The 13,286-nt window shown below is 36.9% G+C and overlaps 1 protein-coding gene across 3 annotated transcripts in view; it reads right to left on the bottom strand.

Moving 5' to 3' along the window:
* ATP6V0A4 (ATPase H+ transporting V0 subunit a4) overlaps positions 1 to 13,286 on the bottom strand; it is a 76,510-nt gene that overhangs the window by 10,669 nt on the left and 52,555 nt on the right. For all 3 annotated transcript variants that reach the window (XM_056799746.1, XM_056799745.1, XM_056799747.1), the window contains 4 exons: positions 12,657 to 12,814; positions 11,570 to 11,663; positions 5,049 to 5,167; positions 2,798 to 3,014 (listed from right to left, as the gene is read on the bottom strand). In XM_056799746.1, coding sequence (XP_056655724.1) covers positions 2,798 to 3,014; positions 5,049 to 5,167; positions 11,570 to 11,663; positions 12,657 to 12,814 — 588 coding nt within the window. The remainder of the gene's footprint in view (positions 1 to 2,797; positions 3,015 to 5,048; positions 5,168 to 11,569; positions 11,664 to 12,656; positions 12,815 to 13,286) is intronic.

A 13,286-nucleotide genomic window follows, 5' to 3' on the forward strand; every position in this document is an offset into this window, starting at 1 on the left:
AGACCATGTTGCCTCTCTTCCTTAGAGGGCATCTAGTCCAGTGATGTCATCATTTAGTGAGTTAGAAAGCCACAAATCAAAATTATATTGTGTTATATTATTATTTTGCCAAACATTTCCCAATTATATTTTAATTTTGGGGTTGGGGGGGGTCAGGTGACAGGGTTGCGTGAGGTGGAGCCAAGATGGCACCTTTGTAGCAGTGAAAGCTGGAATTGCTCTGAGAATCCTCCCAAACCAAACTTAATCTAGTTCCTGCTCACCAGCACATTAAGTCCATTGGGTGGCAAATTTTATACTTTGGAATTTAAACTCTATATTTTGTCAAAGAAACAACCTTTGGAGGTAAAAGTAAACTTTTTGGAAAAAATAGAAAGCAGTCTGGCAGAAACTAGATATAGACAATATCTTAAACCATTTCCCAAGATAAGATCAAAATGGATAAATGGTCTAAGCATAAAGGGAGATATAAGCAAATTAGAATAGGGAAAATATTACCTATCAGATTTATAAATAGGAAAAGAACTTAAGAATAAACAAGAGATGGATAGCATTGTGACTTGTAAAATGAATAGTTTTTAATGCAAGTAGAATTTGAAGTAAGAAGCTGGGGGGAAATTTTATAAGCAGGGGTTTTTTTAAATATCTTACCTTCCATCTTGGAGTCAATACTGTGTATTGGCTCCAAGGCAGAAGAGTGGGAAGGGCTAGGCAATGGGAGTCAAGTGACTTGCCCAGGATCACACAACTAGAAAGTGTCTGAGGTCAAATTTGAACACAGGATCTCCTGTGTCTAGGCCTGGCTCTCCATCCACTGAGCCACCCAGCTGCCCCCTTATAGGCAGTTTTTTTGATAGCAGTCTCATATCTTAAAATACATACAAAACTTTGTCAAATTATATAATATGAGCCATTCCTCAGATGATAAATCAAAGGATATAAGCAGACAAGTCTTTGAATGAAGAGAGTCAAAGCTATATAATAAGGATATGAAAAATGCTCTAAATATTATTGATTAGAGAAATATAAATCAATTATCTCACACCTATCAGATTGACTAAAATGATAAAAGTGCAAACTGACAAATGTTGGAGGGGATATAGAAAATAGGGCACTAATACACTGTTGGTAGACCAGTATTCTGTTCCAACCATTTTGGAGAACAATTTAGAATTATGCCCAAAGAATTGTAAATCTATATCTTTGGATCCAGCAATACTATTATTAGTTTACTTCCTAAAATGCTTGGGGAAAAGGAAAAGAACCTATATGTTCTAAAATATTTATAGCAACTTTCTTTGTGGTGGCAAAGAATTGGAAACTGAGGAGATGCCCATCACCTGGGGAATGACCTGGGGATAGAATACTATACTGTACCATAAGAAATGATGATCAGGTTAATTTTAGAAAAACATGGAAAGGCCTACACAAAATTTTGAAGAGTGAAATAAGCAGAACCAAGAAAATACATACAATAAGAGAAATATTGTTTGAAGAATGACATGTATGTCTGCCTCCAAAAAAAGAACTGATAAATAGAAACGAACAAGGCAAAGTTTTATATATACATATATCTGTTTGTTAAATGATGCCTTTTCTAGTGTGAGGAAGAAAGGAGACTAGGAGATAACTGGGAATTTTAATGTAACAAAACTAATTAATTTTTTTAAAGAAAACAATTAGTGCCCTGAAGTAAAGTGACTTGCCCAACAATACCCAGACAAGATTTAAAACCAAGTCTCATGACTAGTTCTCCTGCACAAAATGGGAAAAAGTTTTTTTAATCCACCATTTTTTATTTCCTATAAATTTCTTTTATTTATTTACCTTTCCAGATCCATTTAAATAGGTATTTTTAAGTGGTTTATGAACTATTTGAAAGAGATGCTAAGACTTCCTATGCAAGGTCTTTTCTGATTCCCCTAATTGGTAGACCTTCACTCTCTAGAAATTATTCTTAGACTTAAACTCATGTACAAGTGTTATTTATTGTTTAATAAACTCTAAAGGCTACAAGCCTTGGAGCTTTGTCTTTATGTTGGTTTTTTTACTTTGGCATAATGCCTTATACATAGGAAGGGCATAATAAATGCTTATTGAATTGAGAAACTCGAAGTTTAAGGATTGGGAAACTGTCCATTGAAGAACAATTAGAGATTCAACTGCCGTCGCCATTTATAGATAAGAAAACTGAGGCCTCAAAGTGAAAACCAAATCACCCGATGACACAAATGCTTTCTTATAACATCTACAATCATTTCTATGTAATGATGTATGAAATGACAGGGGAAACTGAATTCAATTCAGTCTCATTTCTGACACTTCCTTTCTTCTGAGACAACATAATACAATGGAAAATATACTAGGATCTGAAGTCTGAGGAGCTGGATTCAAATCCTATTTCTACCTGAGTGATCTTTTTTTTTTTTTAAACCCTTACCTTCTATCTTAGAATCAATTTGCTGTATTGGTCCCAAGGCAAAAGAACAGTAATGGGTTGGCAATTGGGGGTTAAGTGATTTTCCCATTCACACAGCTAGGAAATATCTGAGGACAGATTTGAACCTAAACCTTGCTCTCTGTGTGATCTTAAATAGATTAAACTCACCAAGTATCCATTTCCTCATCTGTAAAATGAAGAGGTTCTCTTTCTATGATCCTCCTTGTCATCCTTCTAATTTACACATATTCAATTCATGCACAATTTTTAGTAACTTCATTACTTAAATCAAGGAATATCAATTCATCATCATAATTTTAAATTTTCTTCCAAATGCACCAAGACAAAAAAGAATACCTGATGCGTATACAAGGGCTTATTGGTTGGGTCATCATAATTGAACAGGAACATGTTGATGAAATGGATGAGGATGCTTGGGGCAATTCTGGATGTGGAGACATCATACTGGCACCATTTAAAAAAGATCATGAAAATGAGGTAGCCAAACAGACAAAGGATAAAGATCATCTCAGGAATGAATTGTAGAATGATATTTAAAGTTTTCTTGAAGTATCTGTAAAAAGGAGTAGAATGGGGAAGAAATTAAAAACAACAACAGGAGAATGTTTTCTCTGTAGGGATCCTGGATGACTTGCTTGAATGAAATCATAAGCAGTTCCTAAGCTAATAAAGTAACTCAGTAGAGATTTGGTATTCCACTCATTTTCCAGAATTCCTATTTCAAATCATGACAAATCTCCATGGTGGCCATTCTACTAGATAGAAAACTCATTCTAAGGTTCACCATGGGTTTGGAAAGCTCTTGAAGATGTGGAAATCTCTTGAAGGGTGGGGTTGGGGGTGAAGAGGAAGGAAAAATAAGTAGAGAAGAAAAGAAAATACAGATGGCAGGATGGGTTGGGTTCAGAAGAGAAAGTCAACAAGTGGCATCAATTGCCCTAGTGCCAATGCTTAAGTTATTGCATAACATAATATTATGTTATTGGGTTGGTCACTTTTACTTTAAAACAAGGGTTTTTACCCTTTTGTCTGTAATGAACCCTTTTGGGGAGTCTGGTGAAGCTTCAAAATGTTTTTCAAAAGCATATAGAACTATTCCGTCTTAGAATCTGTTATAGAGAGGGAATCCAGACATATTTGACTTGCACCCTAGATTTTGCACAAAAACTTTTTTCTATAAATAAAAGTATGCAAATGTTTATCCTAATAGCAATGAACAGAAATCCACAAATCTGGGAAAATGTTAGATTAGAATGAAAAGAAATCAATCTACGGACAGTAAGGATTTCAATAGGGGACGAGGATTAGAACCATTATTTCAGTGGTATAAGGAGCTCCCAAATGACTTTCTCCTCTAATACAAAGAAATATCATCTCTGTAGCTCATATTGGGCTTAGGGAGTTGACTAGAGCAGAGGTGTGTCAAACTCGAGATTTGTAGAAGGCCTACATAGATTAAAGTGTAATTAGCCATAAAAAATATTGAGAGACCTAGATGAAGTGATGCAAAGAGAAATGAGCAGAACCAGGAGAATGTTGTACACAGTAACAATAATGTATGATGGGTAACTGTGAATGACTTAACTATTATCAGCAATGCAATGATCCAAGACAATCCCAAGGACTCATGACAAAAAAGACTGTCCTTTGCCATAGACAAAAGAGATGGAGATTGAAGCATACCATCCTCACTTTATTTCCTTCATGAGTTTTTTCTAATATAAGTGATATGTGTCTTTCTTTTACAACATGACAAAAATAAAATATACAACCTATATCATATTACCTACCATTTCTAGGAAAGGTGAGTTGAGAGAGAGAATATGGATCACAAAAAAGTCAGAAAACAATTATTAAAAATTTGTTGACATGTAATTTGGAAAAAAATAACCAAAATTTTAAATGTAATTGGGGAATGTTTAACAAAATAAAAAATATAATATTGATAAAGCTAAAAAAAAAGCATATAGAACTACAGAGGAAATCATAAGTTATCCTTTGAGATGGTTAACAACTCCAAAAGTGGGTTTGTAAATTATATTCTTTAGGTAATGTGGACTAGGAGTTCAGAATGAACAGAGCAGATATCCTAGTCAGAAGGTCTGAGTTTGCTCCTGGATAACATGGGCAAGAAGGCGGCTTAAAAAAAGGCAACAGAACATCTTATGCCAGTTGTGTTTGGGTATGAAGCCCCACTCAAGTGGGAATTTGTTTGAGGTCATGATGAAGGAAAAGCCACGTGTGAGCAACAGGACCAACCCCCACCCCGGCTTCCATTCACCATATCACAGTCTACTCTTAGTCTCCTGGACACCGAAGTAATTTAACTGCTGCTTAGATAGGGACCATACCTATGATAAAGGGCAAGAGGAAGAATTTATTTAAGCTAATATTTTAAGTAATTAATTTGAATAAATAATATTAAATAATATCCCAATTGCTAGATTAGCTAAGAAATACATACAATTATTGCCAATCCTCTTTTCACAATGAGCCCCCAGATATAATACCAAGAGGAAGAAAGGTTGACCTATCAAATTGTTGGATCCAAACACTCAAATAAACATGACATAAATGTAGAACTTACATGTGGTTGAAAAGACTAAGAACAACCCCAAAAACCATCTGGATAATCCCCAAAATGACAGACATCTTCATTTTATAAGAGTTCATAAATGTGAGTTTGTTTGCAGCAAAATTCCAGACCTAAGTGGGAAAGAGAAGTAGACATATCAGATGAGAGTTGTTTTTTAAATTGTGGCAGAGACTAGACCTTTTTCTTCCTTATTCCTTTGTAAAGAACCCACTGGATAACTAATTAAAAAATACATTGTAAGGATTCAGAAGGGAAATTAAAAAAGAGAATTCAGTTCCAAGTACAGAAGCTTTATATAGAGATATATATCTCATTGGCAACATAAATGAACTCTGAAGAAAAAAAACCACCTCTTCATGTAGCAGTTATGTTTTTTGTATATTCTATTAAGTGGTAGCAGTCACCAATATTTGAAACCAGGAAGTAATTTCTTGCATATTCCTTTGTAAAAAAGTCACTGGATAACTAATTAAAAATTGTTCTGTTTTGTTCAAAATACATTTCAAAGAAATGGGAAAGAATCTATTTGTACAAAAATATTTATAGCTACGCTCTTTGTGGTGGTAAAGAATTGGATATTGAGGGCATGTCCCTCAATTGAGGAATGGCTGAACAAATTGTGGTATAAGATGGTGATGGAATACTATTGTGCTGAAAGGAATGATGAATAGGATGATTTCAGAAAGAGCTGGAAAGACCTTCATGTACTGATGCAGAGTAAAATAAGCAGAACCAGGAGAACATTATACAAGGTAACTGCAATATTGTGGAATAATCACATGTGGTAGACTTTGCTGTTTATAGCAATACAATGATCTAGAACAAATTTGAGGGACTTATGAAAAAGAATGCTGTCTACCTCCAGAGAAAGAACTGTGGGAGCAGAAATGCAGATGGAAGCACACGATTTATCACTTGTTTATTTCAGTATAGGATTCATGGTTTTGGTTTTATAAGATTATTCACTTACAAAAATTAATAATATGGAAATATGTTCTGTGTGATAATACATGTACAACCCATATTGAATTGCTTGTCAGCTCCATGAGAGAGGGAGACAACATGCATCACATAGCTTTGGAAACCTGTGGAAATTTGTTATTAAAATAAAAAATGAAATGAAAAAATGAAAAAGAAATACATTGCAAGGACTCAGAAGGGAAAGGGAAAAGAGAATTCAACCCCTTTTCCTTATGTCTACAAATAGCTATATGATAAACAGAGGAAGTGTCAGAAGTAGGAAGCAAACCCAGTTGTTCCTACATTCTATGGAAATTGCATCCTGGTACATTTCAAATTAATAGTGTATTTCTTGCCTCAGATACTTCCCAGCTGTGTGACCCTGGGCAAGTCACTTGACCCCCATTGCCTAGCCCTTACCACTCTTCTGCCTTGGAGCCAATACATAGTATTGACTCCAAGATGGAAGGTAAGGGTTTAAAAAAAAAAAACAAGTGTATTTCTTGTGCTGGGAAGAATTTTCCCACCTTACCTAACCATCCCTCCTCCCCTTTTTTCTTGCAAACTATATAAGTCTTGATCTATCCAAAACCCATAAACACACAGGTGTGTGTTTTGAAATCTCTCAATGGAAATAAGCATCTTTGCTACTGAGCTCTTTGCTGGATTGGTTTATTAAGAGTGACATAAACATTGCTTGTTTGCATTTAAGGTTGGCATTGCTCAGGACATTGGAGAGAGAAGAGTTCTAACCACTTTAACATGCTGTCCCACAATTTTTCTGATTTGGTATAAGTTCACTTACAAATAAAGCACATTGCTTTAAATATAGCAGACAATAAATGTTTATTGAATGAACTGGGTTTTGTTTTGTTTTTTAACCCTTACCTTCTGCCTTAGAACCAATACTAGGTTTTGGTTCTAAGGCTGAAGAGTGGTAAGGGATAGGCAACGGGGGCTAAGTGACTTGCCCAGGGTCGCACAGCTAGGAAGTGTCTGAGGTCAGATTGGAACCCAGGACCTCCTGCCTCTAGGTCTGGCTCTCAATCCACTAAGCCACCCAGCTGACCCTTGAATGAATTTCTTTAAAACCCTAACAAATAATTTTCCCTGCTTTACCAAAGGCAGACTAAGAAAAGGCAAATGACTAGCATTAACTGGAATGGGAGTGATCACTCAAAGGGAAGTTGGTTTGGGATTGGCTGAGAGCCTACTGAGCTATAATACTCCTGCAGAAATTTATGCCTATACGAAAGTAATTGTTTATTCATGAGAAAGAAGTGGTGTAAGACTTCTTGAGCCTTGGGAAACAATGGTTTTCTACTCTCCTCCAATTTCTACACCCACCCTCCAAGAGGAGGGTGGTTACCTCCACTCTCCCCTTCTCATTCCCTTCCAGGTGAGTGTAGAAGACCCTCTGGGTACTCTTCTCAGGGTGAGCGCATCACTCCTAATCTCATCCCCATGCCTCTGACTCCAAACTATATTGACACCACCTCCTTCAGCCCCTTCCCCCCAACTGTAGGGTTGGAGGGAAGAGGAGCACCACACTCTTCCTAATAAATACCTTCCTTTTTTAGTAAGGGGAGAAACTAGATTCTCAGCTCACTCCACTTTGCTACCCTGCTTGGTTTCAACTCCATGGAACAAGATGCTCCCTGGCCTCCCCCTCCTTGTTTTGCTTTTAATTTATATAATGTATCATCTCCTCCATTAAATTATATCTCTCTTGAGAGCAGGGGCTATCTTTTTATTAATTGTATCCCCAGCATTTCCCATAGTACCTGGCACCTGCTGCTATTGCTGTTCAGGCATTTTTCCGTCATGTCTGATTCTTCATGACCCCATTTGGGATTTTCTTGATAAAGATACTGAAATAGCTTGCTATTTCCTTTTCTAGTTCATTTTACAGATGAGGAAACAGAGGCAAACAAGATTAAGTGACTAGCTAATAAGTATCTGAGAAGATTTGCATTCAGAAAGATGAATCTTCCTGACTCCAGGCTTGGCTCTCTATACACTGTACCAACTAGCTCTGCAGGCAACTACTAGGATGAGATAAATTTAGATTGATTTTTTATTTGATTTTTATTTGACTGATGAGATAAATAGATTTTGGAGGAAATAGCAAGAAGGTCTGATGCTCCCTCCTTCCCCCAGATAGACCAACAAATTAATCAGCAAGCATTTATTAAGCACCCACTGTGTATCCGGTACTGTGCTAGGTATTGGGGATACAAGTCTGAAAATGAAATTCTCTCTTATCCTTGGGATCCAGAGTTGTAATGGACCTAAGAGTCCATCAGTCCAATTCCCAAATCTTATAGACTGTCCCATCAGCCTGTTAATAATTCTTGAAATCACCTCAATAGGAAACAAAGCCTTTTATTTTACCATGAAATATAAAATTTTGAAGTGCGTGGGTTGGTGGGAGGCGGTGCCCTGAAAGCAGAAGGAGTTGCAGGGAGAACAGGAAGGCGAGGGACATTTTCCCTATGCTGACCCCATTTTCCTCTAACTGTGCAGGGCCAGGCTCCATGATAGGTGAAGGGCAGCAGAGAAGCATGTGTAGCCAATGTCTCTCTCCCTGGTGAGGGTGGCCGGCTAGTAGTATTATTTTTTTTTTTGAAAGCAAGGCTGCCACCTTGTGGCCGATGCATCTAATAACTGCATGGCTTGATGGATGCTCTCACTAAATCCATTTGGACATAAAGGCAGGGTCAGGGAAAAAATAGTTATTTCACTAGAGTCTATCTAATGAACTAAGACAATGATTAATAGATGTGCCCCATAGTTTCCCAGAAGGCAGGAGCAATGGTTTTTATAAGAACATTGTCCACAGATGACTGAGTAAAGCTTTCTGTACAAGCCCTCGCCACAGCTAAGATTTCAGAAACAAATCACAAACAACGATCTTTCAAGGCAGATATTACACGTTAGTAAAAAGTTAGGTGGTACAATGAATAGAGCACTGGAGGTAGAGTCAAGAAGACCTGAGTTCAAATCTGGCCTCATATACTTACTAGCTATGTGACCCTGAGCAATTTATTTAATGTCTATCTGCCTCATTTTCCTGACCTGTAAAATGAAGTGATGATAACAGCACCTTCCTCTAAGGGCTCATGTGAGGATCAAATGAGATACTAATTATAAAGCATTTATCACCCATTAAAGGGGCTGGGCTATATGATTTCTCAAATCCTTCCTGTTCTAATGGTCTATTTCTATAGTTGGGGTTACACACACTAATTGGACATATAATACATTGTCTTTTTGTTTGTTTGTTTTTGTTTTTTGCAGGAATTTATTTTTTTATTTTTGGGGAAATTTTTATTTAACTAATTTAGAATATTTTTCCACGGTTCCATGATTCATGTTCTTTCCCTTCCTTCCCCCCAACTTCTCCCATAGTCAATGAGCAATTCCACTGGATTTTACATATGTCATTGATCAAGACCTATTTCCATATTATTGATATAATGCATTGTCTTTAAGATATCCATGCAAAAGATCTGCTTCAATTTTACAATAAGAACAACTTGAAATTAATATAATGACTATTTGTATTTAAATCATGCTTCTTTTTAAAAGAGTGCTCCAAACCAGGAGAACATTCTACCCAGACAAGACTTCTCTACTAGCAGCAATGCAATGACCCAGGGACAATCAAGAGGAACTTAGGAGAAAGAACACTATCCACATCCAGAGAAAGATCTGTGGTAGTGGAAAAGCAGAAGAAAAACATAAGATCAATCACAGGGTTTGATGGGGATTTGATTAGAGCTTTGACTTTAAAAGATCATTCTATTGCAAATGTGAATAATATGGAAATAGGTTTTGAACAATGATACATGTATAACCCAGTGGAACTGCTTGTCAGATCCAGAAAGGGGAAGGGGGGGAACATCATGGATCATGTAAACATAGGAAAACATTCTAAATAAATAAATTTTTAGAAATAAGAGAGAGGGGATGAATTTTAGAAATGTTGTGGAGGTAGAAATTACAAGACTTGGCAACAGTTTGGCTTTGAGGAGTTTAGGATGACCCTGAGTTTATGGGTTTGGGTCACTAGGAGGGTGATGGTGCTTTACACAGTAAAATAGCTGCTGGGAAGAAGGAAAACCTTGGCAATAAAAATAAGGAGGTCTATTTTGAATATGCTGATTTGAAATGTCGGCAGAATACCCAACTAGAGATGTCTGAAAGGCAGTTAGTGATGCATGACTCCCAGTCATGAAAGAGTTTATGTATGGATAAGTAGATATGAAATTCTTCTCGATAGAGATCATAACTGAATCCATGGGAGTTGATGACATTATTACCAAGAGAGAAAGTTCAGGAAGGAGCTGGGTCTTGGAAAATATCAAGCCCATGGTTTAATGGACAGTGTCCTAAATGTAAGAAATGATGTGAACAGAGGCAAGGAGGTAGAAGTTTATCATCTAAATAAAGGAAGAGACCTCCATACTTAATCTTTGTGTCTCCTGCAGGGCTTACTACAATGTTCCGTACATGATAGTATAGCAATCTGTTCTTTAAGCACAGGTCACCTAAATCATGTCACCTAAACTCCAGTGGCTCCCTATTACCACCAGGATCAAATAGAAAGTCCCATTTAGCTTTTTAAGTCCTTCAAAATCCAGCCCTTTCCTACCTTTCCAGTCATCTTCTATATTATATACTCTGGTCCTGGGATACTCAAATTCCACCTTCAGCAGGATTCTTTACCTGGTCTGTCCATCCTCTTTGTCCCCTCTAACGTGTCTTAAAACCCTTTAAAATGCCACCCCCCAATCTACACTGAATATAGCTTGTTTGTACACAGTTGTTTACGTGTTGTCTTCTCCATAAGAATGTGACACCCTCAAAGGTAGAAATAATTATTTGTTTTTCTTTTGTATCTCCAGAGCCAGAATAGGCACATAATAAATCCTTGTTGATAATAATGACTTAGCTCAAGCCAATTCATTGTTATTTTAGTCTGCATCTAAGCATGTGTACATATATAGTATATTCTAAGATAGAATAAATATTATATTTCTGTACATATATATGAGATAATCTAATAATGTAAATGATAAACATAATGTATAGAATCCATCCATGTTATAGCATGTTTTCATCACTGCACTACTCATATTTTATAAGGATACTCATGTGTCCCCAACAACTAATATATTCAATGATTCTAGGGTAGGGTCAATCATCAGGTCTTCTCTCTTTAGTTCCTTCACAGTCAGAAGAATGAAGGATGCTCAGCAAATGTTCATTGACCAACTGCTGTATCTAGCCTCCAAAGGGAAGGCTGCCAGAACTTGTGATCCAAAGAGATCTTTTATTTTTAATCCCTTACCTTCCATCTTAGAATCAATATTGTGTATTGGTTCTAAGGCAAAAGAGTGGCAAGGACTAGGCAATAAGGTTTAAGTGACTTACCGATGGTCAGACAGCTAGGAAGTGTCTGAGGCTAGATTTGAACCTAGGACCTCCCATCTCTAAGCCTCTATCCACTGAGCCACCCAGGTACTCCCCCAAATAGGCATTCTTACCGGGTCAATCCCAAATGGGTATGGACTTCCAGAGTATACTCCAGGGACAGCTGGATCCAGGCTCATATATAAATTGGTTCTTATCATATCATCACTACAAAAAGACAATAAATAATGCTGATGGCAGGTAGCAGGTGATATGAAAGGTGTTCTAAGATATTCATGCTGAGCCTGGTTAGCACATAACAAGACATGTCAGTCTGTGAAGAAGGCCAGATACTTTTCCCCAACTGTCTTGCTTTCTGTAGGAGAGATGGCTCTATACAATTGTGAGGTAATGAAATTTCTGTAGATCCAAAAGTCTTTGTCCCCTTCCCTCAGACTCCTAACTCCTAGTCTCCAGATCAACAGAAATCAGGGATGAACCCCACTGGAAGTAAAAACGAATCCAGTCATTTCTAAGTTCAAAAAGTGGTTTACAATACCCTGTTCCTATCGAGAAAGGATCTTTCTATACGTCTCTGTATCAACAGGAGTTCTTAATCTGCGATCAGTGAAATTGTTTTCTTGATTAATATATTTCAATATAAATTGTAATCCTAGGTATTCATTGTAATCCTTGGTAATCCTAGGTATTCATTTTTTGCATTTAGGAAACATTCTGACCATGGGTCCATACCAGACCACTGAAGGGGATCACATATAAATAGCTTCTCTCTCCTACTATAATGCAAGTTCCTTTGTATATACAGTAGTAGGAGCTTAATAAATGTGGATTAATTGGTGATTGATTTGTACCCTCTCTAAGATATGTCAACAAATATTCTTGTTGCTTAGTTGAAAAAACAAGTAAGAGACATCTCTTAGTCCCAAGAGCATTGGGTACTTAAGGACTCTGGCCCTAGATTTCCTCCTAAAAAACTGATACTGTACAACTCAGATCAAGTTGCTTGCCATCTCTGGGGGAGGAGGGAGCAGGAAGGAGGGAAGACAATTTGGATCTTATATTTTGGGAAATGTGGGTTGAAAATTATTACATGTATTGGGGAAAATAAGATTAAAAAACCACAAAAAATAAACATGATGACATACTGCAAAGTTGCCTCAAGTGGCCAAAAAGTGGCCTCAGCAAATTTCAATCACTTACGTCCACGTGCCATTTGTAAACATGGACCGGACACTCCAGGATGAGCCAAAGATATTGAAAGACTTGGAGAAACAGTCATTGTATATGAAGCCAGTGTAGATGGAGAAGAGACCCATGAGCAGGATCAAGTATCGTCCACTGAAGAATGTATTCCAGATCTGCTCAAAGAGAGATGGAGCGATAGAAGGTTATCCTGGAGCACTGATTCCTTGGCCTCAGTGATGGCTCTCTTACACAAAGATCATCTCCCACCTGATGGATACATGGCACAACTTCACCTTTATGCCAATGGTTATCAATTTTTTTTTAAATCTCATTTTTACAGACAAAGGGTAAGAGCAAGCTGTTGCTGCTTAATTGATTAATTATTATGAATTATTCAAACTTTAAAATAATTCATTGTAGCTTTAAAAAAAAAAGAACTGAAAGAAATGATTGTTTACAGAACAATGAACACTAAAAGGACCAGAATTTAAGAATACCTTGAAGGACTGAGCTGTGCCAAATGATACAAATTATTATTATTTTTAACCATAAGGCAAAGAAAAGAGAGGTAGGAGGATGAAAATACTCGATTCAAAGTAAAATTACAATACCATTGTATCACTTGATGTACCTGGTCTTCCTAAT

Source organism: Monodelphis domestica, chromosome 5 (genome assembly GCF_027887165.1).
Source record: "Monodelphis domestica isolate mMonDom1 chromosome 5, mMonDom1.pri, whole genome shotgun sequence".
Taxonomy (NCBI): domain Eukaryota; kingdom Metazoa; phylum Chordata; class Mammalia; order Didelphimorphia; family Didelphidae; genus Monodelphis; species Monodelphis domestica.